This window comes from Doryrhamphus excisus, chromosome 13 (genome assembly GCF_030265055.1).
Source record: "Doryrhamphus excisus isolate RoL2022-K1 chromosome 13, RoL_Dexc_1.0, whole genome shotgun sequence".
NCBI classification, from domain to species: Eukaryota; Metazoa; Chordata; class Actinopteri; order Syngnathiformes; family Syngnathidae; genus Doryrhamphus; species Doryrhamphus excisus.
In genome coordinates, this window is record NC_080478.1 from 1,486,030 (window position 1) to 1,512,291 (window position 26,262).

The following is a 26,262-nucleotide window of genomic DNA, read 5'->3' on the forward strand; positions in this document are numbered from 1 at the left end:
TCTAATGCACATTTAAAGGCAATGAGAGGAATTCATTTGATTGGTCAAGATTAATCTCGGTTAATCTCTCCTCCCTCTTTACCACTGCGCTGGTGGCAGGGAAGGAGGCGTAGCTGCGCTGAGCTGCGCAGGACTGTGCTGATCACGAAAATTGCAAAATGTGCTGACGTAGACGCGACACACCTGGCCTACAAAATTAGAGCCCTGTATGTTGCTCGAATAATGCTAGCTGAGCAGTTTGCACCACACTGTTATTACAAGATTGGTTCTTTTGCTGCTGTGTTGTGCCGCATACTATATGGTTAATGTGGTCAAAGAAAGCTGTGTTTGTTTTTCCCCATACACTCCAAATCGATAACCAAGTAAAAAAAATGTCACAGCTCTCTCACTGTTGCAGTTTTTCACTAATGAATGAGTATATGATTGCTGTTTCTATTTCATGATTGCCTATTTTTTGTAAATAAAAAAGCAAATTTAAGCAAATTGCATATATTTTTTGCTTATTTATGTCTTAAATCGCTTATTTACTCATATAGGGTTGTACGAGTGTAAACCGGGTGATATGGGGTGTTATTTCATGTTTATAGTGCTCTAGTAATGTTAAAAACTATAATTAGAAGATCGAAAACAGGTTTCCTATGCCATCACTACAAAAATATTCCATTTATGAAGGAGGGAAAAACGAGGGATTACTGGAACAGCCTTTCTCCAATTTTCGCTTCTAATATACAACCCTGTCCTCTGAACACTTTAGCTCAAATGAGAGCATTTCCAGATGAATCTGTGAAGGTGTTTGCTGTTCCTTGCAGGTGGCCATCAAGCAGATCAACTTGCAGAAGCAGCCTAAGAAAGAACTCATCATCAACGAGATCTTGGTCATGAAGGAGATGAAGAATCCCAACATTGTCAACTTTGTAGACAGGTTAAAAACAAAACAAAAAAACATCCAAAGTAGCAGCCACCAGGCGTACGACTGGAGCTGTTTGGTGATGTGTGCATGTGTGTCTTGTAGCTTCCTGGTTGGAGAGGAGCTTTTTGTGGTGATGGAGTACCTGGCCGGCGGCTCCCTTACGGACGTGGTGACGGAGACGTGCATGGACGAGGCTCAGATCGCTGCCGTGTGCAGAGAGGTTTGCGATACCAACACAAATTCAGAAAAGTTTAACTTGCAAGTTGACGTGAGCCAACACAAACAGCACAAAGCTTCTGGAAAATGATCTCACTCCAATAGTGCAGCATCTTCGGCCGTGTCAGTGATTCACAGCAGTCTTTGTCCTCCGTTTGTAACCACGGCGCTTCAGTGTCGTCATGGAAAAGCTCCACACACACACAGCCTTTTTAGTTCAGACAGAAGCAGCACAGGCATTTTTATTCCAGTAGGGGACAACACTATGTATATGACCGACGTTTTTCCAGCAAGGCCCAGTGAAAAATGAAAGGATGCAAAAGCCGTTTTGACATTTTCTGCTGTTAAAATTTTCCAACCATTTAAACTTCCTTCTTTTAAATTTTGTCTCGCAAATTTTTGTCTATGACTTTATTTCCATAATATTTTTAGTTTATTCCTATGATATTATAACTTCTTCCCCAGCCTCCTTTGTTAAAAATGTATTCTGTTGAGTTTGTTTCTCATATTAATACGACTTTGAAAAAATAACCTTTATATATAATACTTTATATATAACACATTATATATAATACTTCATTCTATGCTACTAAAATGACAATATCTTTCTTAATAATATTACAAGTTTATTCTCGTAAAATTTTGATTTTTTTTAGAAGAATACGACTTTCTTACAATTTTTTCAACTTTCCTATGATTTCTTAGATTGTTTTTTTTCTCTTCATAATTTGACTTCATTCTGGTAAAATTACATGTTTTTCATCTTTACATGTTACAAATTACATGTTTCAAAAGCATTTCATCTTTCCACTTTTTAATTTTCTTTAGTCCCATAATATTCATGACTTTATGACTTTCCAACTTTTGGAAAGCATAAAGCTTTATGCTTTGCAACTTTCCATATTGTTTTGTTTGTCATAACACTACAACTTTAAAAATAATGTCTTTATGTCTGTTTTTTTCTTCATTATTCTTGTAAAATTAAGACTTTATCGTTAGATTTGAACTTATTTCTCTTAATATTTTGACTTTATTCTTGTAAAATTACATTTTTGCTGTTGTTTTTTTGGTAGTTTTCGTGTTATGTTATGTGCCACAGGTCAATAAAAAAACAGCTCCTGGGGCCACACTTTGGGAATCAACTCTACAGTACTTAAGAGTAGTCAGTGTACAGCCTATACAACAGTGTAGATTTACAGTCCACTGAAACTCAGCACACAGCCATGATTATCCTACAGAGTTGTGTCTGGCCTACAGTCAAGCATGTTATTGGCAGGGTCACAATCCACGGCTGCATCAGTGCTGCCAGCACTGGAAGGCCGCAGTTCATTGAGATTGTAAAGCAGAGCATTGCCCTTTTCTTGACAAAGTAGTCAATGTACAGCTTGTATAGTAGCATAGATTTACTACTCACTCACTCACTCACTCACTCACAATTACTGCGCGGTGGTGGTCTCATGTTGCATGAGTGCTGCAGCCACTTGGGAGCTGTGGTTCATTGGGGGAAATTTCAGCATGTGTTGTGTCATTCTGACGCGGAGAAGATAATCCATCTGATAGGTCATTGATTAATTAGTGTCACGTTTTTACATCCAGGTCCTCCAGGCTCTGGAGTTTCTTCATGCCAATCAGGTTATCCATCGAGACATCAAGAGCGACAACGTGCTGTTGGGAATGGATGGATCAGTCAAACTCAGTAAGCACACACATGCAAGATAGTATGTGTGTAGTACTGTAAAGCCAGGATTTTAGATACAGGTCTTGACTCTCAGACTATGGAGCACTTGGTTGATAGGACCTGTATCTTAAACCGTGTCTCTCCTCCTGTCCCTTTCCAGCCGACTTTGGCTTCTGCGCTCAGATCACGCCAGAACAGAGCAAACGCAGCACCATGGTCGGCACTCCATACTGGATGGCTCCAGAGGTGGTGACCCGGAAAGCCTATGGACCCAAAGTGGACATCTGGTCACTGGGCATCATGGCCATAGAGATGGTGGAGGGAGAGCCCCCGTATCTCAACGAGAACCCTCTCAGGGTGAGTGGATGGAAGCCACCCATGTGTTTATTGAGCAAATGTCCTTCATTGGGCCATGATTCCTTACTTGTTCTGCCGCTACACTGCACTCAGGCGTTGTATTTAATCGCCACCAACGGGACTCCTGAGCTGCAGAGTCCAGAGAAGCTGTCCCCTGTCTTCAAGTCCTTCCTGTCCCGCTGTCTGGAGATGGACGTGGAGAAACGAGGATCGGGCAGAGAACTGCTACAGGTACGACAGCAGAAGCCTACTAAAACACTGTACACACCAAATATGGCTATGAAGGCTTATACATTATAGTATTATTGTGTGTCTTTTGTCTGTCTGTAGTTTGTCCAAGAATGTGCCTGTGTTCAAGAAGCGCTATTGTGTGATTTACTGATTATTTTTAGATGTGTAGCAAGGCCTTTATTTCGGGTGGGGGGGGGGGTATATTTTAAAAAGATGTCCTCTGCGTGGTGGCATATAGAAGGGCGGCTCATCATGTGTATCAAGTGGAGCCGACAAGTGAGGGAGGTGACAGATTTTTCTCCAGTTTGATGCTCATATACAAACTCTTGGGACACAAATTACTGTTACAACTGTCACGGTCGGGCTTGAGAGCTTTACGGTTGGACCCCAGGATGCCGAGAACAGGACCAAATGCAGGTAAAATGTTGAATTTAATGATAATAATTGCAGCAGCAGGATAAAGCAACTCAGAAAGCAGACGGACAAATGATAATGATCCCACCTCGGGAGAAGCACTCACCTGAACTAAATAGACAGAACAAATTAGGGACAGGTGTGGGTGATAAGCACAACCAAGGCAGACAAGGCAAAACAGGAAATCAAATACAAAACAAGAGCATCTAAAACGGAAACATAGACAAACTGTCACTTGGGAACCTACACAACAACAACATCATTAAGAAATTTTACATGAACCAATCGTGAACTCTGAAAAAACTCAAAACCACCTGTCAACCTGTTGGAAAATGGATATCTTCCACAGCAACTTAACACACAAAATGTATACCTATGAAATATACAAACATGTAGCAATCCAAGATTAGAATTTTAAAGTTTACCCAATAATGCATTTAGTGTGACATAGAAAATGGATGGATGGTGCTACAATGTTGCCTCTGTTCACCAGAGGGAGGCTGACGAATTTACTGTCCAAAGCGTTTATATTGAGACTGAGTTTTTAAGTAATTGAAGGGAATGTGTAACATTGAAAAATGAGGAACGTAAATTAAATCAGTTGAGATTTAGTGCACCCCGGCTTGTCACAGTTGTCGCTTCAAGATGCAATGAATCAACAATCAATGTGTAAAATGTAATAATTTATGCCCATCCATAAAACATAGCATATTTGCGTGTGTGTCTGCAGCATCCTTTCCTGAAGCTGGCAAAGCCTCTGTCCAGCATGACTCCCCTCATCCTGGCGGCAAAGGAGGCCATGAGGAGCAACCGCTAAGTGGATGTCGGAGAGGAGGGCATGCCAAGAACACCATCCTCCTTTGACTAGCATCAGTGACGGTGTTTTTTGTTTTTTTTTTTACTTCTGCCGGCATTCCTCTCCCGTTGGTTGAACTCACATCACCTTTGTGCCTTGTTAGTTTTAACCCTGCTTCACATCCACACTGGCACATGTCATTATATCCAAGGATCAAACGTGGTGAAATACCAGCACACATACTTGTGCAGTGAACAAAGTGGAATTACTGTACATGCATTTTATTGGCCCCTATAGCCCTCACCCACTCATTTACTTCGGTTACATTTGATTCAGTGGTGTCAGATGACATGCACAAAGCAACAATTTGGACAATTTGTAGCAAGGTTTGCCTGAGACTGAGTCTCTAAACCTTTCCCCATGGAGGGCTGCATACAGAAAAATGAAATATAATATGAAATATATAATATCTAATAATGTATTTGTTTAATTTTCAGAATCTGGCCCAAAAAGTACTGAGTTACCACCACTAAAATGGCCCTTGGGCCACACTTTAGACACCATCTGAGAGCAGCGATGTCAGTGCTGTTTTGGTGGTAAATTAAGCCATAGCATATGATTTTTTTTTAAAGGGGACCTATTATTCTCATTTTTCAGCTCTGTATATATAGTTACACACAATAACCAGAACAGAAAGCTTTCTAGAACTTCCATGTATGTACCTATTCCAGCTGTATTTCTTTGGATTTTGTGCTTCCTGTGAAAACAGGCCGCCATTTTGTTCCACCCACCGCCTGCCTCCAGGCACACCCACTCAGCTGTGGTTGGTCAACTCCCAAGTGCTCAGGAGGACTTCCGGATAGCTGCCCAACCCAACTTTATAGTTGATAATAAATGGCCCATGTTCACGAAACAGCCCATTGTGATATGCCATTCATAGATTAAAATCGTTTCCTTTTGCTGGTCAAGATTCAGGAACTCCAACTGTTTGTGTCATTAAGAATTGTAAACAAATGCAGCTTTCCCTTACATTTGAAAAAACACTTTGTGGGAGCCATTACTAACACCGTCAACACAGAAGCAGAGCTTGGGGAAGGGCAGAGTGTATCTGGCCTACAGCGCACGCCCATATAAGGAAGCGGCCTATGTGTGACATCACAAAACTCCAGTTTAACCTCACCTTCTGAACTTCTTTCAGGGCTCCCTTCAAAATGCGCAAACCATATTATCTGAAACTTTGGCATGATTTAACACAAGAATACAACATTCTAACTACATTTATAAGTCAGAAAAGTGGAAAAAGCATAATGGGTCCCCTTTAACGTTAGGAGCCATGCGAACTGCAAACACATCCAACGTTTGGATACTTCCCAGAAAAACCCTCCAATTGTCTTAAAATGGGATGAGTCGTGGAATTCAAAGTGTGAAAATGTATGTGCTTAACTGGATTTTTTAATGTATAATACGGAACGGAAAACATTGAGCAATGAGACATTATATTTCATTTTACCTGCCTTAAATGACAAATTTAGCCCTGAAAATACCTCATCTTTCTGTCAGTTTGGACAATCAAAGTTTTGGTGTAGTAAAAGCTGCACATAACTCACAACATTAGGCTATAGACCAAAATATTTCTGTGTGACTGATGGAATAATTAAAAGTGGTTTATCATGAAACAAGTGACTGGAGTGGAATAAAATGTTTGATAAATTATTAATATTGAATTACATTGTCTTGAGTCTTAGTTGGTTATTTTATCCTTTCTTCCTCCAGAGGGCAGTATTTACCACTATAGTATAGTACCGTGTTGACAAATACAATCAAAAACGACTGTCTCATCAAAAACCCGTAGGCTTTTGCCCTATTCTATCCAAGAGCACAACAAAACGCACGTACAGTATCTACCCGATACTGATACGACCCTTGGCATCGACACTGTCGATATTGGGATCGGTCTACCGTGACACACTATTTCTTCAAGCACTGTGACGTCTACTTGAATATCCTCGCAAAACGTTATCGCATCTAAAAAAATACATCGCGTTTAAGTACACTACAAGCGACGTTGGTTGCGTTTATTCCCAAACGTTTCGTGTGGAGGACGGCGTCTCCTACCGGGTCCTCAACCGTCAGAGGTGGGCAGAGGGGGCGTGGTAGGCCGCGTCACCAAGGTCCTTGAGAGAACCAACCTGGAGGGAAGGAGAACGTTGCCTGGATCGAAAGGAGCCGCATAAGGGTCAAACATTTTTAAAGAGAAAGGTTGAAACACATCCTCACAAATTGGTAAGATATAAAATCACATATTAGTATTAAAGATAGATCGACTGCCTTTGTGTGTGCTTTTCAACGGCGTGCGCGTGAACGTCGCGGGCTAGCTGAAGCTAGCCAGTGCTAACGGTAGGCTCCGGGGCCTGCTTAGCAACAAGGCCGCGGAACCGCCGCTCATCGAAATGGAGGCCCCGGTGCGTACAGAAAAAACGATTTACGCAACGTGGACAGTATTTGATTTTAATACCCATTTGCGACGCAACACATGCATTCAATTGATTCTTCACCGGCGTGTACAGCAAACGCTAGCATCGTTGCTAAAGCTAGTAAGTGGTACATATTCTCGGTTATTCTGTAACATAACATGACACAGTACGTTTAAATATTTTTTCGTTTACTGTGTTATCTATTATTGGCATGTATCATGCATGTCAGTTGTGAGTGGTTCCCATTGCTACGCGCTCGCAATGATGCTTAAATACTCGTACATAACGGCTATCGATGCGAGAATCCACAATTGCTCGTCAGAGTGGTATGAATGGAATCAAACAAGATGGCTCAGCTTTTATCAGAATAGCTGCATATTTAATTCCTGTGCTGCTGACATAACATTCGACTGCCGCTAACATGGCTGCATGCCTTTTATGTTTGCTGGCTTAATCGCATCAGCCTTGAATACTGTTTGTGTCTTGGCTCAATGTCTGATGCTCTTGTATTGATTTCATCCTATCCTTATTCAGCCTCTGGAGCAGTGAAGTGTCTTCATGGCAGTACGTAGAGGACACGTTCAGTACTTGGATGTAAGTTGACAGTACTTTTTAAGCTTGAAAATGTCCCGTCCACCAAAGCATCGATGCTCGGCAGTTATGTAGGCGTCACCAGACAGGAGAATGTGACCATCGAGTCAGTTTGCTTCCCAGCAAAATGCCTTGGCTTTCCTCAATGGAGCTCTGTCCCTGTGACATGGCTGCATCTCGACTCAGGCTTCATTGTGTGTTGGCTAACAGCAAACTGATTCACACAAATCTGCCCACTTTGCACAGCTTGGTCACAAGAGTTTTAAAGGGAACATTAGGTTGTATAAGATCAAAACACGCATTCTTAAGTAGCCAACAGTCTCCTGCCCTAGAAGTATATGCAGTGCTGTGTCTCAAAATACTTTCTGTACACTTCAGTTAAGTGTGTACTTAGATCCTGAGTGCACAATTTTTGTCACGGTGCTGTCTTGAATTCATAACTGTAGCCATGTGCTTACTGGAAATAATCTCAATATTAACCCTCTTCTTTTCTCTTTTGGAATGGGTACCATCAAATCTGTTAGTGGCAGTACTTATTTGTGGCAGGCCGCATAGTGACTGTATGGAGAACAACACTGCATTAAAAGTGCTGATGAGTTCATTGTACGACAAGTGTGGGACACATGAGTTTTCCCACCAGCAGCATTTTAAAGCGCACGCAGAGCTAGATGAAGCAGATGGATGCTGACCACTCACAATACTTTAAATGCAGTCGTCGCCACATCGCGGTTCACAGCTTCACTATTGGGGTTCTCAACAATATCTGGAAAATAAACCATTTATTGTTGTTTTGGGGTTGACTGTAGCCAATTATTAGTTAAAAAATAAGCATGTTTATGCAAAATGTTTTTAGGTCTAAATTAAGTGTTTTCAGTTAGAAAAACATCAAAAGACATGATGTGGTTTGTAGTATTCTACACTGGTCAGCAATATTTCATTGATGAGACTACTATATCTATAATATTGGGTAATAAGTGTGTACCGTGACTATAGGGGTGTTATGTCATGTCTAAAAGGCTCTAATAGCCCTAAACGCGTTTACAAGGTTGTAAATAGGTTTTCTACGCTCAAACTATGAAAGTATTCAATTTATCAATATGGAATCTTTGCAGGAAAAAATGGACCAACAAGGGATGGTTGGTTATTTAAACCTACAGCCACAGGTTTTAATTGCAATGTGTTTTAAAGGAAAATTAGAGACCCTCTGCGGCTATTTAAAAAAATGAATAGCAGTGTAACTTTGCGCATGTAAGCTAATAAAGTCAGCGGAGGCCAGTTGTGGCTTATGGCTCGCTTCATGTTTCATTCTGTGTGTTGTTTCTGAGCACCAGGAGGTGTACGACATGTCCAACGGTTACGAAGATCACATGGCAGGGGAGGACGCCAAGGATGCCAAGACCAACCTGATTGTGAACTACCTGCCCCAGAGCATGTCGCAGGAGGACCTGCGCAACCTCTTCGGCACTGTCGGCGAGGTGGAATCAGCCAAACTCATTCGAGATAAAGTTGGAGGTATGCAGGGACCGTCCCGGGGGGGGACTCAGGCTTTTGTTTGAATTGGTTAAGCGGAGATCACTGTATATGCCCGATGTAGGTCAGCTTCATTTACGTCTCTTGCCTCTCGTTCAATCCAATCTAGAACTTGTTCTTCACTTTCTCAAGGGGCTGGCTGATTTTGTATTCAAGGAAGAACATCCCCGAGCGTAATTCGTTTAAACAGCCCTGATAACCTGTCAATATTTTCTTTGTTTATTTTAGGCTCGCATCAGGGCTCCAGACTGCAACTAAATGGTCGCATTTTGCGACTAAAATATGAGACTTTGCAAGTCAAGTTTTGATCTACTCGCATGTGTGACCAGATCAACATCCATGTCCTTATTGAATTGACAAGGGAGAATGGAAAATAGTCAGTGAAACGTGTTTCTTCGAGTCATGATGTCACTTTTTTTAATGATAAGAAATGCGGTTTGTTTGGCACTCATTTTGTCCCACAGGGAAGCTACAATGGCTGTCACGGTCATGGGATATGTGCTAACTTACTGACCTTGCTCCCTTGTTACCATTATGATAAATTGTCTTGTCTTCAGAACACAAGTTGTGTGTCTTCAGCTGATTAACATAAGCATGTTGTGTGTCCAGCTTTAAAATAGTGATGGTATCACGGGATATTAATATGTAGTAGCTTGTGAACTACCAGGAGCTTGCCAAAGAATGGTTGCTTTAAAGTCTTAAAAGTATTTATTATAACTCAATTCAGACATAATTGTATTTAATGGAAAATGAGCATAAAATAGCATAAAACAATGCGCACACTGAGTGGAGATGTGCTTTGCTAATAAAATAGCTTGACATGTTGGCAGTCACATAGATCACCTCTACTTTCTTTTGGTTAAACATAAAATAAAACAAAATTAAACATTAAAATAAAGCGTATTATTTGTGCATAAGTTGGCAACATTACCAGATAATGCTCCACACCTCGGCCCAGTAATTGAGAGTAATGTGCAAATTAGCTAGTTTGCCAACCCACAAACTCCTAAAGAGGAAGCAAGGAGACAAACCCCAAAGAAGGAAACAGGGCGGTATCAGAGTTGTCATGTAAATGATGCCACCAATGAGGCCTTCCAGAAGCCAGAGAAAGAAACAGTGTGGATATAGAAGACAAGTTGAGAGGAAATGTGAGTATTTACTCTGCAAGTGGAGTTTGGTGTGCACCCCTACATTTTCTGCTTGTGCTCCAAAAATGGCCGCTGTGTGGCTTAAAAAAAAAACGTTAGTCTGGAGCCCTGAGCATGCAATGTCAAGATTTGTTTTTTGTTTTCAAAAGATATTTGTTTGCAGGTTTTTTGGGGGAGGGTTGGGACTTTACACGTTTTTTTGTTTTATTTTATTGTTTTCCTTTTTTTTTCTCTAGGCCACAGTTTAGGGTACGGATTTGTTAACTATGTTAACCCTAGTGATGCAGGCAGAGCTATCGAATCACTGAACGGACTAAGGCTACAGTCCAAAACTATCAAGGTAACGTGCACTAAGGTGTTCTACAATTGTCAAAAAGATGCCAACGATATGTCATGTCTTGCAAACACACACCATTGGCTCCTGCTCTGGGCGCTAACCAGCTAGCTAGTACGTATCAGAAGTGTTTCACTGCAGTGTTTCCCAAGCGTTCATTTTCCCCCCCATACATTAATTTTTTTGGCAATAGATGACATCGCAACGCTCTCTCTTCATACACCTCACACACAAACACACCAAGGATGGGTGACATGCCCTACATACTATACATGTAGCTATACGCTCTATATTGCACTTCTACAGACAGCAATGGCTTCTTCTTTGGCTGCTCACATAGACGGTAACATTGCGTCATTTCTGGTTTTCTGTAGTGATTTGTGAGTCCACTGATTTCGTTTCAGGATGGTACTGTGATACTGATTTGATATTAAATAATTGATTAAACTCATTTAAATGTATAATTTCATAATTATTACATTATTTATGTAATTTCAGCCTTCAAGTTTAACCAGTCCAGGTGGTATGGAGACTACTGACAATGCAGCCAAGCAAATATACAACAAAAAACAGGACAAAATCATAAAATATGTGATTACGGTGTCTTGAACATATATTGAACAAGTCCGTCCAAACAATTGAAATGAAGGATTAAGAACTATAAGAACGAAAAGCTAATTCACAACACACAGCTCTGTTCAGTTATCAGTATCAGCTACCGTTTTAGACTAACATTAACTCAAATGCCAAACTTATATAGTTTATGAGAAGTACCAATATTTTGATGTGAGAATTGATTTTCAAGCATGAACAGCTGGTATCGATATTTCAGTATTGATCCGCACATCACTAGTTTGATACATTCCACTCTCACAATGTAGTTTGTCTTTGTACTTTGTACTGTTTTGCTCTCTCTAGACTAATTAGTCTACATGCTAATTTCCTGTCCTCATCCTCTCACCCATTCCTAATACAACCGGCCAGAGAATCAGATGTAGCAGGATGGACCACATTGCAAATTTAGCAAGTTGTTTTTTCAAAAAAAGCAAATGGCGAAGATTTTTCTGGTCTTATTGGACATTTGTGGAGGCTAACTTGAAAACATAAGGGCTTCATCTTTTTTGTGAAATAAAACACAAAAAGAAGCAACATTAGAAAGTTCACTTGTATTTCTAAACACATTTTGTTTTACTTTTTGTGATTTTTGTTCTTCTCCCATGGGGTCCATAAACATCACATGCTTAAAAAATAGGCTGAAGTCCCGTGGGAAACACTGCACTGTTAACCACGGCTCACTTGTTGCCATAGCTTGTTTGCTGCGTCGTGCAAATGTTTTTTTACTCTGAGGTCGCCATACCTGGGAAAAAAAATAATAAACACCTTGCAGCTACACTTTTATTAATTTGTTTGACACTTTCTTTCTGGAGGGTTTGAAGACTTAGGCTCTTATGAATACAAGCTGTTCAAATAGAAACACTGAGCCATGCTAGTGCTAACGTCCCAGATATCAGCCAGGTTTCATTGTGCCACCGCTGCTTCCTATTGCAGGTGTCGTACGCACGGCCCAGTTCTGATACGATCAAGGATGCCAACCTGTATATCAGCGGCCTACCCAGGTCCTTGAACCAAAAGGATGTGGAGGACATGTTTACACGTTATGGCCGCATCATAAATTCCCGCGTGCTCGTTGATCAGACCACAGGTACGACAGCGGCAAGCCCCCCCCAACTGCAGTTTCACAAGCTCATTGCATTCTCCCCTCCTTGCCCTTTCCTTTGTAGGCATGTCCCGTGGGGTGGCATTCATCCGCTTCGACAAGCGATCAGAGGCCGAGGAGGCGGTCAAACACCTCAACGGTCAAAAGCCGCACGGGGCCTCGGACCCCATCGCGGTGAGGTTTGCTGCCAACCCCAACCAGGTGAAGAACACTCAGATCATCTCCCATCTCTACCACAACCAGTCCAGACGCTTCCCTGGACCCATGCACCACCAGGCCCAGCGCTTCAGGTGGGTTGTTCAGGCTCACCACCACACTTGGGGCAATGATGGGCACACCACATCTCATTATTAACACACTTGTGCGCTCACACGACTAAAAGGGTGTGTTACATCCGGAACTGTGCTGGCAGCGTGCAAAAATGGGAAAATGAGACGCGCACATATTTTCAAACCCGCAGACGGCACACAAGGCCGTAGGAAGAAAATTGGGATATTTTCTGAGGGCATGTAGGAAAACCGTGTGGGCAGCCTGGTCGCAGAGGGGGAATGCATGTATATAGCAGTAATACTTGTGTATTGGCCTGTCACGATAAATTGATTTATCGAACAATTAAAAAAAAAACAGCAGTATGAATCCTCAATAAATTGTAATGCACGTGTTGCTTGTCTGTGTGTGCCACACTGGCTGGATGACAAGAGGCTGTCAGTGAGCATTGGTTTTATTGTGGAATGAGTGAGTGGGTTCTGATCTCATTCAGCATCGTTTTGGAGGCGGGTCTATAGCTACTACCCATGCGTCAGTATAGCTAACATGACAGCACAAAAGCAATAGTTTTTAAGGCAAATGCCTCAGTCAGTGCGTGCTAGTTGCTAGCTAGTTGTGCTCCTTGTAAGGCTGTCGCATGTTTCACTCACTGGGGTCGTGCATGTGTAGGCATCGTACGAGGCTCATGCAGCCGACACATTTTGATTGCAAGATGGGAGTACTGGCTTCCTACAGCACCTACGGCTATCGTGACCTGGGGAACCAGAGCATACAGCGGGAAGAGCCGCACACTGTAGCTGGGTAAGGTGCATTAATATCGGACATGCGAGGACCAGAGTATATAGCTGGGGAAGTCATCCTCAATGTACTTTAGAACGTGCAACACACGCAAGGGTCATATACTCCTCCTCTGCCATTGCGACCTGCCTGCGTGCAAGGTTTTCTTATGTGCATGCATAAATAGATAATATTGAGTATTGAAGTTATCACACAATTATCGACCAGCAAAATCGATCGTGACAGGCCTACTTAGTATACATACTTGTACATTATAATTACACACAATCACTAACCTGTGAAAATGCTTCAACATTTTGGATGATACATGGATGTGTGTTGTCTTTGAATGCATGAGTACAGTATGTCTTCTGAGTGCCTTATTTTATTTTAGTTCAATCATTTTCAAGTTACATGCATTTTTTATCTGCACATTTTTGACCAAAAACAGGCCATAGTCCAACCTGCAAATGTGGGCGAAACTAACTTGTCATGCCTTATGCTCGGTGGCCGCCTGCAGATTCTCCCCAATGAGCGTGGACCACATGGGTGGCGTCCCCGGCAACCCCGCCTCCGGCTGGTGCATCTTCATCTACAACCTAAACCAGGACGCCGACGAGAGCGTCCTGTGGCAGATGTTTGGGCCGTTCGGCGCCGTCACCAACGTCAAGGTCATCCGCGACTTCAACACCAACAAGTGCAAGGGCTTCGGCTTCGTCACCATGACCAACTATGAGGAGGCGGCTATGGCCATCGCCAGCCTCAACGGCTACCGGCTCGGAGATAAGACACTGCAAGTGTCCTTCAAGACCAGCAAGGGCCACAAGTAGAGGGAAAGCGGGACATCGGAGTGTGGACAATCAAGCGGAAAATAGGCCGCCATTGTCTGCAAGTCTGGTCTGTGTTTCACACGGTTAAGATGTTCACTCTTCTGCACCTTGTCTAAAAGTGTTTCGGAACTTTTCATGTTTGTTTGTTGGTTTTCACATTTGGAGCACGGGCGTCAAAAATCCGAACATGCAAAAAGTTACCTCTGGCAATGTGTGCGTACGGGAAGCAGTCAAATTGTGTCCACATTTCTTTGGCCAATGTGCGTACGCAGGCCTTTATTGTCTATGTGTGGCGTCGTGTTCGGCTGTGGGCGACGTGGTTGTCCCGAGGAAAAGCAGCACGCGGTCCTGGATCCTTGTCACATGCAGACGTACGTAGAGGCCTTCAATTTGAATCCACCAGAGCAAAGCACTTTTACTCTCTTTCCTTTCTTGGTTGTTCTAAATATCAATCACTCTTGGATGTGACCTTGCCTGGTCCTCCCTGCAGATTGAAACATGACCAGAAACACTCTGTGCGTCTTATTATGATTATTCTATTTGTGCTAAAGTCAACGAGGAGGGAAATGTGACGGACCAAACACGGTTAATTAGTAGCCTTTTTTTTTTTAATTTTGGTTTGCTTTTTTCTTTTTTTTTTGTTCCTTCTCTTGAGCGGTACTAAGATCTATCAGACTGACTGAATGCATTTGTTTGTGTTTTGTCTTTGTTTTTTTTATTTCTTTGTAGAGGCAGACAGGTTTTAATTTGTTGTTTTAACAAGTGCTCATCTAAAGTTTGGAGTGAAATTAATGGCCTTTGTTACCGAGTTTGTTTCTTTCAGTTGTTTCCCTTTCAATTTAAACCAATAAATTTACTTTTCTTTTGCGAAATTTGCTTTGGTTTGTTTCTTTTCACATTTTGATTTTCACATTTTATTTGCTTTTTCGGCCCAAATAAAGTGATTAGTTAAATATTAATCATGAAAAAAAATCAATCCTTTATAAAAGATTAAATATGGATCAATACATTAGTGAGATGAAGCTGCGTTCTGGGGCGATTTAGGCATGTTTTAAGGATTTATATGTTGCTTTTTTTCGAAGGCAGCAATGCACATTTCTTGCAAATCTAGCTTTGTTTTGGAAAGGAGATTCTCCAGTCTTATTTTTTTTCCTCGTAGTGTTGAAACTTGTGCAATATGTGCTGACTTGCTCAAGGCAGGCAAGAGAAATCTGTTGTACTTTAATCATCTTTATTTTTATATATTTTTTCCTTTTTTCTACTGACAGCTGCCACTGCTTCTTGTTTTTTTAGGGGATTGATTTTTGCTGAGTAGCTCTCAGCCTTAATTTAATGAGGAGGCTGGGTGTTGTTCCTTGGCGGAGGTACACTGAGTATTTATTTGTTAATGTATGTGGTCACAATTACTGACGTGTGTGTGCGCAAAATGACCTCTTGGAGCCGGTTAAAATGTCTTCTAACATTGGATCATTTCAATAAAACTATGGTGGCTTTTATTTGAAAGCATGAACTTGTGTGTTTTCAAAGGGGGAGGTTTTTTTCCCCAACCACTTTTTACTATTATGTGTGTAAGGACTGTGCAATACTAGCATATTTGTGTCATGCTCAGCCTATTCACTGAAGGATAACAAAAAAATTACAAAATGATTGTCCAAAGTCTGCACAGGCCATTTAGCAGCCTAGGAGTCATATGATCAGCATGTAAAAATGTTTTTAAAGAAAACGTTATAACAAAGCTTTGCCTTTGCAGGTAAATTTAAAGTATTTTTCTTTTGGTAAATTAAAAATGAAAGTGGCCCTCCGCATACTTACATTTTTCTCTAAGCAGCCCTCCTGTGGTTATCGTGACTGAAAGGACAAGATCGTGGGTAACGATTGGGTGAAAGGTGGTCTCTGCAAGGTGGCTGAGTTCTCAGAGATGAGTTGAGAAGCACTGTCATCCAGTAGTAGAGAGCAGGGAGGTGTTCAGGCCCCGGCTGACCAGTAGAATCAGGATCAGTCGGGAGGAGCTGGCTTTCCCTGCTGCCCCCACCGTGGAAAGAGTTTCAGCTCCCACGTCACAGCGGATTGACAAGATAGTTGTCTGAGCTGCCGGCATTGTTTTAAGATGTGTAGTGAAGCTGGCTGTATACATGCTTGCTCATCTCTGCGTGCTCATCTCTCTAGGGTTTGGTCACAGGCGGTGTGACCCATCCTTCACATCACAGAAAGCTTCATAACTAGGCTCTGGGGACACATTATAGATAGAACATCACTCAAAGCCTGGGAATAATCAAATCAAGGTGCAGATGACCTGAAATATACACATTCTGCCTAAACATTCGACAAAATTGAAGCTATGATCTGACAGGTTAGTAAAGCAATTTTAATTGTAAAACATAAGCACAAAAAATAAGCATTGGTATAAAAAGAGTTGTCTAGAAAAATGGTGCTGTTTTTGTTTTCTATTGTGACTGTTCTAGGTCAAACAATTAACATTGATACTGCTTGTCGATCAGCTGCTGCGGTCTCAGTGTTAGTGAGATCACCTTAAGGCAACTTGACTGGAGTCTAAATAGGAAAGCTCCCTACGGTGAAAGTCTAAACCAGGGGTCGGGAACCTTTTTGGCTAAGAGAGCCATGAAGGCCAGATATTTTAAAATGTGTATCTGTGAGAGCCATATACATTTTTTTAAACATTGAATGCAATAAAATGTGTGCATTTTTATGTAAGACCAACAGTTTTAGATATAATGGGCTCTAATTACGTAGACCAGGCACACTACCCCACGCCAATGGGGTGTGGCCAGCACACTTTCGTGAGCAGCGCAGTGTCTAATAATAAATCAAATACTTGCTGCCATTAATGCAACTTCTGCTGCTGCATAGTTTTGAACCGTATTCAGTATATTTCATTCTTTTGGCCATCTTCGTCAAAAGGCTTGGTTCTGCAGCTTTAGCTAGGTGACTATTTGACTAAAGGAGGAAAGTTTACATTTACATGTTTTTTTGACATCTCAATGACCGAGGTAGACTACAGCATTACCCAGTAATAATCAAGTTTTGGTGTTTGACCTGGAAAATATCATCAGGAAAGATAGATATGGTCGGCCGTATTGCAGTAGAAAATAGATGGACGAATTAAAATGCATAAGAAAGTTGTTGATTTTGAATATTATTTTCAACAGTCATTTCTGTGATGGTTTACTTTAAAATGTTAGCAAAAATACATTTTTATTGTGGTAAATGCTTGAGAGCCAGATACAGTCATCAAAAGAGCCCTACCTGGCTCCCGAGCCATAGGTTCCCTACCTCTGGTCTAAACTATCAGCCATTCAGTTTCAATACAATATACATCAAGTAGTGAAGGTTTCTCTTAGGCACGGCACTGGCAAAAACTTGGGTCTCAGGTTAGTGTTTGGTTCGCAGCAGGGCCCCGCTGACGTGAGTAGGTATCTCTAGACTTGGCAGAGATTATAGCAGGTCATAGGTTTCTCCAGGATGTTGTCCCCGTCCACCTCAAATACAAAGTCGCAGCGGTGTGCCATCAGGGGCGCATCAGACAATGTCACGCTCTGGTTTCCCACCGAGATCACTGTGTCTCTCTGGTGAAAAGATGCAAGCAGATTTTACAAGTAGAACCCAAACATGAGCCCAGATCCATATGTCAAAAACAATCCAGAACCCTGACTATTCCCTAGAATACTTATTTTAAGCACCTAAACCCCAACCCCCAGAAGTTTGAACCAAGACTTGACGGAGCCCAATAACTCCTTCCCTAAGAACAAAACCACCTTCCTTAAACTGAATCCTCACCGCAACCCTAACTCTTTATTTAAGCTTGTACCCTGACCCAAACACACAAACAAGTACCCAGAGTGAGAGCCCCAATTTCACCCCAAAAATGCCATACCAGCAACCCTCACCTAAACCCTAAAGCTTTGACTCAGGACCTTCCCCCAACCTTGACCTGAGCATCTGAGCACCTTCTCCGAACTGAGACCTCCATCCCTTTTAATGCCAAACCATTCCCTCAACTTCAAAAGTCTTACCCATGACCTGACTAAGCACTAGAACTCCTTACCCAAGTACAAAAACACCCCAAGACTCCAAATCCACGACAGTCAGTTTAACCTAGAACTCTTACCTCAAGCCCCAAACCTTGACCCAAGCACAGAACTACCATCCTCCAGGACCGTAAAACTCAGCTATGCCAATTTTAGTCAATTTTTCAACTTCAAACGCCAAACTTTGATTCAAACTTGGAGCCAGAACCCCCAACTAACCCAAGAGCACTGAGCTCAAACCCAGAGACTAGACTTCTCGCTCAGAACTCCATTCTCAGTGTGACAACCCTGACTTAACCTAACTTAAGAGCCATGACATAGTAGAAGGTAGACAAACTCAGAATCCAAAACTCAAGCTTACCCTTTTGGATCCTCCTCCATTACTGACAACGGACGAAGCGCCGATGGTAGCAGCAGCCGCCCTCTCAAAGTCTTTTTTGCATACATGCGCCATGATACCGGCCGCTAAGGCATCGCCGAGGACATTGATCATGGTCCTGAAGCGATCGCTGGAAACCGAAACCAGACCAGACTTTAAAAAAGCAACCTCATAAGCTTTGTCATCCAAAGTGCCTTGTCGTGTGTGGACTCACAGAACCCAATCAATGGCCACAATCAGGGAGATGTCAGCAGGCGGCAGGCCCACAGATGTCAGGACTATCACCATGGTCACCAGACCAGCTTGAGGTATGCCTGCTGCCCCGATGCTTGCTGCTGTGGCGGTTATGCTATGAACAAAGAAACCAGGATTTGAGAGATCTAAAAACACCAAACATGGATGTATGTCACTGGTATAGCCCTAGGTACCTAATGGTGACCAGCTGACCAAAGTCCAAGTCATACTCATTGACTTGAGCTATGAAGATGGCCGCCACCGCCTCGTACAAGGCCGTGCCATCCATGTTGATGGTTGCTCCGACGGGTAGAACGAAGCGAGCAATTTGCCGGTCCACTCCACAGTTTTCCAACAGACACTTCATGGTGATTGGCAGAGTGGCCGAGCTGAAAGATAAGAATTATGTCAGGAACCAACGATGGGACCACTGTTCTCCTGGTTGGACCACTCACCTCGAAGAGGTGGCCAAGGCGATGACCAGAGCTTGCAGGAGGCCCCTGATGAAGGGGAAAGGGTTTTTGCGGGTGAAGAAGAAATAGAAGAGGGGCAGCAAGATGAGGCCGTGCACGAAGAGGCCGGACAGAACCGTGATGAAGTACATGCCCAGTTTCTCTCCCAAGTGGGCTGGGTCATGCATGTCCAGAATCTTCCCCGCCACCAAAAACACGATTCCAAAAGGGAAGTACCTGTGGGAGACAATGACCACAGGGTTGCAATGTTCCTGCAGCTTGAGTCGCTCAATTTGACCCCCCCCCCCCAAAAAAAAAGAAAAAAATCTATTTGTTTCCTATTTTTGTAGGACACATTAATCGGAATGCAAATGTGAAAGCGCATTATATACAGTGCAACCCGTTTATGTCAACACCCCTCTGACTAGGTGGAACAAACTGGCTGGGTCTGACTAGGTAGGACAGTCTTAGCCATCAGGTCATACTCAGTGAGTAGAGTGGACCAATTGACCGGGTAGGACAGCCTTAGTCCTCAGGTTATATTCAGTGACTAGGTGGGACAAACTGACTGGGTGTGACTAGATAAGACAACCTTAGTCATCAGGTTATTTTCAGTGACTAGGTGGGATAAACTGGGTCTGACCAGGTAGGGCAGCTATAGTCATCAGGCCATACTCAATGAGTACAAGGGACAAACTGACTGGGTAGGACAGCCTTAGTCATCAGATTATATTCAGTGACGAGGTGGGACAAACTGACTGGGCGTGACTAGGCAGGACAGCCTTAGTCATCATGTCATACATACACGATGAGTAGGTGGGACAAATTGACTGGGTAGGACAGCCTTAGTCATCAGGTTATATTCAGTGACTAGGAGGGATAAAGTGGGTCTGACTAGGTAGGACAGCCTTAGTCATCGGTTTATTTTTAGTGACTAGGTGGGACTGTTCCAAATGTTAAAATACCAGCACTGTTAATGAAGAGCTCCAATAGCTGCAGCTTGACCCTGGAACAGATGAATGGAAAGTCCAAGCTTTTAAAAGGATTCTCCATGAAAGTACACATCGTTTTTCCTTCCTGGCAGAGACACTTCATGTGCCGCTGAGCTGCTGTGTGACGTTTATCTTTAGAAGTAATCTGGCTGTGGTTTATTTTTCACTGCTGTGTGTGTGTCCCTGCATGAGAGTGTGACCTCACCACATGGCTGCGTTAATGATCTTCATGACGCACTCGTTTATGCACTGGCACACGTTGACCAGCGGGGCTCCTCGCTCTCCCATCTTCCCCAGCAGCAGACCTGAGGACACGCCGGAAAGGTCACACCCCCTGTTTTTTAGCCCATCAACTCCTTCTCGTCCTCACCCATGGCAGCTGAGAAGATGACTATCCCCAGGACGTTCATGCCCTTGCTGGTACTGGGAACGATTTTGTAGTTGATTTCAGGTGCCGGGGTGATCTCCAGGAAGACCGGGTGGCCCAGGCGAGGGTTGTGGTAGTCGGGCATGACATACACGTAGTTAGCCTGTGACTCTTTGATGTTGGAGTTCTGCACGATGGGCACCAGGTCTGTTCGATACTGTAGTCGGACAAGAAGCGCACTGGAGTGAGATATTTTTAACTGCTGGTTGATGAACAAGACACAGACTTTATCTGCTCACCTGCTGAAAGGTTGCTTCGATGAGATTGGAAGGGATCATGTTCCTGTAAAACACAATAAAGCTCAAATTCTTTGTCACATTAATGCAAGGCTCTGCTACACCTTCAAAAGTTTACCAAATGCCTAATACACATTAGTCAGACATGAAAACTCATACACTGTTTACATTGGTCAAAGATCCTCTCTGTAACAACTCTTTATTGCAAAAAACGTAGTCAAAGGTCCTCTTTATGACAACAGTGCTGTGTTGTTTTTCAGAACCTACTCTTATAACACATGTCAAAGATCCTCTATATGTGAAAGGAGTTTTGTGTTGTCAAAGATCTTCTACATGTGACAGGAACACTGCTGTTTTTAAGGTCCTACTGTTAAAAATGTGTCAAAGAGCCTCTATAGGACAAGAATGCTCCGCAGAAGCATGCTGATGTTTTTAAGACCTACTATAAAAGTGCAACTCAAAGATCCACTATATATGACAGGAGCGCCGTGCTAGTTTTAAAGACCTACTACAAAATTGCTAGTGGAAGAGCCTCTACATGTGACAGGAATGCTATCCTCAAAAAGATCCTCTATATATGACAGGAGCGCCCTGCTGTTCAGAACCCATTACAAAAACCCTATTCAAAGATCCTCAAAATGAGAATGCTTTGCACCTATGGAAAAAAAACCACATGTCAAAGATCCTTTACATGTGTGACATGAGCACTTAAAGCACATCCGTTATATGTGACAGGAGTGCTCTACTTCTTTTAAGCACTTTGGCACAACAAAGTAGTCAAAGATCCTCTATATGATAAGAGTGCTCTGATGTTTTTCAGCATCTATTGCAAACACACGAGGCAAAGATCCTCTCTATGTGACAAGAGCGCTCTGGTGTTTTCAAGAAACCATCTCTGTCCTGGCTGTTCAGTACAATATGGCTAACTTAATGATAATAATAATGTTTGAACAACATTATGTTAATGGTAATGATGTGGTTAAGTTGTTGAGTTAAAATGCAGCGATGTGAGAGGAGGCGAGGTATTTGCAAAGATCCAAACAGCATCATGCGACAGGACGTCAGTGATGGCGAACGCATGAAGACATGCCGGCGAAGACATGCTGACCTTTGGCTCACAGGGACGGACGCGCAGCCAAAGGCCGGTCGCAGCGCCGATTGAATAACCAGATTAAGACGGAGGAGTTTATTAGTGGAGCTCTTCCATGAATGGGGCTGCACTAAGCCAGCGCGCACACAAACACACAAGCCACTGTCGAGAAAGTGCAGGATTAACAGATCACCAATAAGTGGCTTCCTATTCTTAGACATTACACTGCAACTATTTTACTTCTAAGAACCAAGCGTCATTTTGTGCCATTTCAATTGGGGGGGGTTTCAAGCCACTTTTGGCTGTTTTGAAGGAAGATATGTGACATTTGCCATGAAATATCGAACAATAAAACAATAAAATCATCATCTTTGTTCCGTCAAGTAGAAGTAAATTGACACATTTGTCCCTTTTAACAAAATGCCAGCAATTTTTTGCGTTTACGTTTTGCTTCATGACAAAAAATGTCCCACTCTGAACTACTGAAAATGCTATGTTTGATTACAATTTTTGTCTTAACTTAATGCTGAAATGGGAAAGCACAAAAAACAACATCTCAACATTTCTCCTCAAGACAAAAAAATGACCTATTGAAATCTGTAGGAAATGCCATTTATGATCACACTTCCCACTGAAACTAAAATGGCAAAGCTACACAAAAAGTGTTCTTTGTGACAAAAAACGTCCCACTGTAAACTGATGAAAATGCTATTTGTGATACTACAGTTTGAACTTAAAGCTAAAATGGTAAAACTACAACACCTTTGGTCCTCGTGACAAAAAATGTCGAATTGAAAACCACTGGAAATGCAGTTTTTGATCATCCTTTCATATTACCATGAACCTAAAATGGCTAAACTATACAAGAAGCAACACATTTGATCTTTGTGACAAAAAATGCCCCATTGAAATGTGTTGGAAATGCTGTTTTTGATCACAATTTTAACCTTAACAGAAAAGCAACACATTTGTTCCTCATGAGAAAAAGTGACCAACTGTGGACCAAACAATGGAAAAGGCTATTTTTGACGCCACTTTGTCTGAACATGAAGCTAAAATAGCAAAGCTGCACAAGAGGCAACACACCCTCCAGGCATAGGACACTCCACTATTATTCTTATTCATTCATTCATTTTCTACCGCTTATCCTCACGAGGTTCACGCGGGTGCTGGAGCCTATCCCAGCTGTCTTTGGGCGAGAGGCGGGGTACACCCTGGACTGGTGGCCAGCCAATCACAGGGCACATATAGACAAACAACCATTCACACTCACATTCATACCTATGGACAATTTGGAGTGGCTAATTAACCTAGCATGTTTTTGGAATGTGGGAGGAAACCGGAGTACCCGGAGAAAACCCACGCGTGCACGGGGAGAACATGCAAACTCCACACAGAGATGGCCGAGGGTGGAATTGAACTGCAAAAAGATGCTAGCCAAGAATCCTCTATATAAAAGGAGCCTTTTGCTGTTTTACTACTGTATTAGGACTATGTCTTATCTCAGTCTAATGTCAGTCAACTATTCAACTGACGAATGACATTTTTTTTCGGTTTGTGGAGCACAAAGGATTGTGAACACTGGCAAAAAAGAAGCCGAGCCGTTCTCCCAATCTATGGTGCTGTAGCCATGTCAACCAAAGACATTTTACCTGATGAGGTCCAGAAGAGCATCAGCCGAAGTCATAACAGGACCCGTGCTCATGTGGTGGCCGTCCTTCTCGGAGCCTGTACCCGGGTGGATGATAAGGACAAGCACGATGCCGACGATGACGGCGATGAAGGTTGTCCACAGGTAGTAGGTGATGGTCAGGACCCCCAGACGACCGCTGGCTTTCGTGTCCATGGCTGCCAAACCGGACATAAGACTGAAGTGCGAATGAGGGAGGCGCAAGGTTAGCGATTAGGTTTGGAAGTTGGATGATTTGAAGACATGCAGGTAAGAGCATTATGTACCTGGATGTGATGAGAGGCAGAATCAGCATTTTTAACATCCTCATCAGCAGTTCCCCAGGGAAGGAGAAGTAGATCTTGGCCTGTGCAAGGGAGAAAGATCAGAAAATGAAACTGATGTTTGATGGAAAAGTGGATACATTTCAATAAGGCAGAAAAAAGACAAGACGAGTTAATTCTTAAATGTTGGTTTCCTCAACACCATCGCCCTTGTGTTGTACAATCCATCCTACCAAGCCTCTGCCCACACTGCCTTCCATTCATCCACCTGTCTGTGCCTTGGCTCGACACTACCACCTTTCCATCCACGTATCCTTCCATCCAGTCCGACCATCCAACACCCATCTGTCCGTTCAGCTATCCATTCACCAACTGAGCCCACTCCTTCATCGGTTCGTCTGTCCAGTGATCCTTGGTGTCTTGGGGCATTTATCCATCCTTTTACCCCTCCATCATTTAATCTGTCAGTCTGTCTATTTATGCTATTCCATTTGTTTGTCAGTAGAAGCATCTATTGTCCATCAGTCTCAATCATTAATCTGTCCAGTAATCAATCTGGCCCTCTGGTTGCCTAAACATCCATCCATCCTTTAGTTCTGTGATTCTGTGGGACCCTCCAACACCCCTCAATGACAAAAATGACAGGAATTTTCCAACTCAACCTTCTCAAATATGAGAACATGTGAGCTTTATGGTGCACTCTTTTCCAGAAGATATCTGGAGCTGTGTGTTGGACAAAAGGAAAGGCCCCAACTCAATGTCTTTCCTTTCCAGCTCAAGCTTGACAAAGTCATGGAAATTTAACCCACCTTGTATTCCAGTAGCGATCAATCCACCGAGCCATCCTTCCGTTTCTTCTGTCGAAAGATCCTTACCAACCTCTACTACCACTGATCCATGCATACTATACTGCCTCCCATCCATGTTTCCCCATCTTTTAGTCCATCCATGGACCACTCATCAATCCATGCCTCTGACCATAGTGCCACTCATCCATGCTCCTTTCCATTCATCTGTTCATACATCTGACCATCCACCCGTCCAGTGCTCACTGTAGTCGTTTATCCGCCCATTTATGCATCTTTCTGCCGTTCCGTCTATCGAATGAACTACTATTCTCCCTTCACACTAGTCTTTCCAACTACGCAGCTGAATGTCCTTTCATCCACCCAGTCATCCTTTGGTTGACCAATCCATAAATCTAATCTCTTGACAGCCACCTTTTAAACTATACTCAATCTGTCCGTCACTCCAACCACCAACCATCCATGAGCCTATACTTCCCTTTGTCCCTCCCTTCATCTGGCACTCCAACCATTCATCACTCCCATCCTCCAGAACTGCCTACCATGCACCAAATCAACCATCCATCTGTCATACATCCAGCCATCCGTTCATCTGTCCAACTGTCAACTGGTCCATCCATCCATCCTTACCTGTGTAGACAGGTTAAATGACCTCAGGAGGAATCCGAGCGTGCAGCCCGTCACCACCGCAAACACAGAGAGCGTCAGTAGGCCGTTTCTCTTGCAGTAGTCATTCACGAATGCTCTGATCTTCATCGGCATCATGTTGGCCAACATTTTCTTACACCACTCCATCCCAACTCACCAGGGACCCCGCCCTCTGCGTCCCCCTGAGCGAGAGCCGCCGTCCAGTAGAGTCGACAAGAAGGACCACAGTCGCCGTTGGTTGTCCGTTCTCACCGTTGATGTGCTCATTCAGTCTCAGGACAGCAAGTGTTCTCGCTGGCTCATTACAGGTAAAGTGTTCTCTCCTGGGATTATCCCCATTCCATGCCAAGAGAGACTCCGTCCTTTGCCGCTGCACAGGCTTAAGAGGGCTAAAGACCAATTCCATTCATAGCTCATTAGAGAGTTCAATCACCCCAACCTTCAATCCTCTCCATTCACAAAGAGATCGGCCAGGTTGTTGACGTCTGTGAGCTCTTACACCAACTGCTTTGACTTAAATGTACCCGGAGGCTTTTGTCAATGTACGATATGTACTATACTAGACTCTAGTAGTGTAAGGGGGCGGCATCGACACATTTCAGTACATACCTCGGTTTTAAGATTGTGATTCAGTTCATTTGAGGAAGCAGAACTGCTTAGCTTTTGTGTAAACATCTTAAATTGTTTTTAAGATAAACTGCAAACTGCCAGCAGGTAAAACATTTAAAT

General features: G+C 42.9%; 3 protein-coding genes across 7 annotated transcripts in view; 2 read left to right on the plus strand and 1 right to left on the minus strand.

Annotated features, from left to right (window-relative positions):
• Positions 1–5,572, plus strand: part of LOC131140462 (serine/threonine-protein kinase PAK 2-like) — a 17,482-nt gene extending 11,910 nt beyond the window's left edge. For all 3 annotated transcript variants that reach the window (XM_058090918.1, XM_058090921.1, XM_058090919.1), the window contains exons 10-15: positions 810–922; positions 1,013–1,130; positions 2,723–2,822; positions 2,965–3,161; positions 3,255–3,392; positions 4,537–5,572. In XM_058090918.1, the coding sequence (XP_057946901.1) occupies positions 810–922; positions 1,013–1,130; positions 2,723–2,822; positions 2,965–3,161; positions 3,255–3,392; positions 4,537–4,623 (753 nt within the window). In that variant the 3' untranslated portion in view covers positions 4,624–5,572. The remainder of the gene's footprint in view (positions 1–809; positions 923–1,012; positions 1,131–2,722; positions 2,823–2,964; positions 3,162–3,254; positions 3,393–4,536) is intronic.
• Positions 5,573–6,543: 971 nt separating this feature from the next.
• Positions 6,544–15,766, plus strand: elavl1a (ELAV like RNA binding protein 1a). 2 transcript variants are annotated; one of them, XM_058090928.1, is made up of 7 exons: positions 6,544–6,885; positions 7,611–7,670; positions 8,993–9,179; positions 10,582–10,685; positions 12,228–12,381; positions 12,461–12,686; positions 13,961–15,766. In XM_058090928.1, exons 2-7 carry the CDS (start codon positions 7,635–7,637, stop codon positions 14,268–14,270), a joined length of 1,017 nt encoding a protein of 338 aa, XP_057946911.1. In that variant the 5' UTR covers positions 6,544–6,885; positions 7,611–7,634; the 3' UTR covers positions 14,271–15,766. The 2 variants fall into 2 exon arrangements, with proteins under 2 accessions (XP_057946911.1, XP_057946912.1); XM_058090929.1 differs by having other exon boundaries at positions 6,549–6,885; positions 8,999–9,179.
• Positions 15,767–16,617: 851 nt separating this feature from the next.
• On the minus strand, positions 16,618–25,958 carry LOC131140461 (excitatory amino acid transporter 5-like). 2 transcript variants are annotated; one of them, XM_058090916.1, is made up of 11 exons: positions 25,691–25,958; positions 24,083–24,162; positions 23,779–23,994; positions 21,040–21,082; positions 20,744–20,957; positions 20,579–20,678; positions 19,385–19,618; positions 19,124–19,318; positions 18,910–19,044; positions 18,678–18,825; positions 16,618–17,854 (listed from the first exon to the last, which is right to left on the minus strand). In XM_058090916.1, exons 1-11 carry the CDS (start codon positions 25,937–25,939, stop codon positions 17,708–17,710), a joined length of 1,761 nt encoding a protein of 586 aa, XP_057946899.1. In that variant the 5' UTR covers positions 25,940–25,958; the 3' UTR covers positions 16,618–17,707. The 2 variants fall into 2 exon arrangements, with proteins under 2 accessions (XP_057946899.1, XP_057946900.1); XM_058090917.1 differs by having other exon boundaries at positions 25,516–25,838.
• Between the last annotated feature and the right edge of the window lie 304 nt (positions 25,959–26,262).

Excerpts from the sequence above, each read along its gene's own strand:
- LOC131140461 (XM_058090916.1), bottom strand. The coding sequence starts at position 25,939 with ATGGAATTGGTCTTTAGCCCTCTTAAGCCTGTGCAGCGGCAAAGGACG. Across the intron at positions 23,995-24,082 it reads CTGCCTCTCATCACATCCAG|TCTTATGTCCGGTTTGGCAG; the intron begins GTACATAATGCT and ends TTCGCACTTCAG. Across the intron at positions 19,045-19,123 it reads GGTCAGCTGGTCACCATTAG|CATAACCGCCACAGCAGCAA; the intron begins GTACCTAGGGCT and ends CTTTGTTCATAG.
- elavl1a (XM_058090928.1), top strand. The coding sequence starts at position 7,635 with ATGGCAGTACGTAGAGGACACGTTCAGTACTTGGAT. Across the intron at positions 12,382-12,460 it reads GCTCGTTGATCAGACCACAG|GCATGTCCCGTGGGGTGGCA; the intron begins GTACGACAGCGG and ends TTTCCTTTGTAG. Across the intron at positions 12,687-13,960 it reads CACCAGGCCCAGCGCTTCAG|ATTCTCCCCAATGAGCGTGG; the intron begins GTGGGTTGTTCA and ends GGCCGCCTGCAG.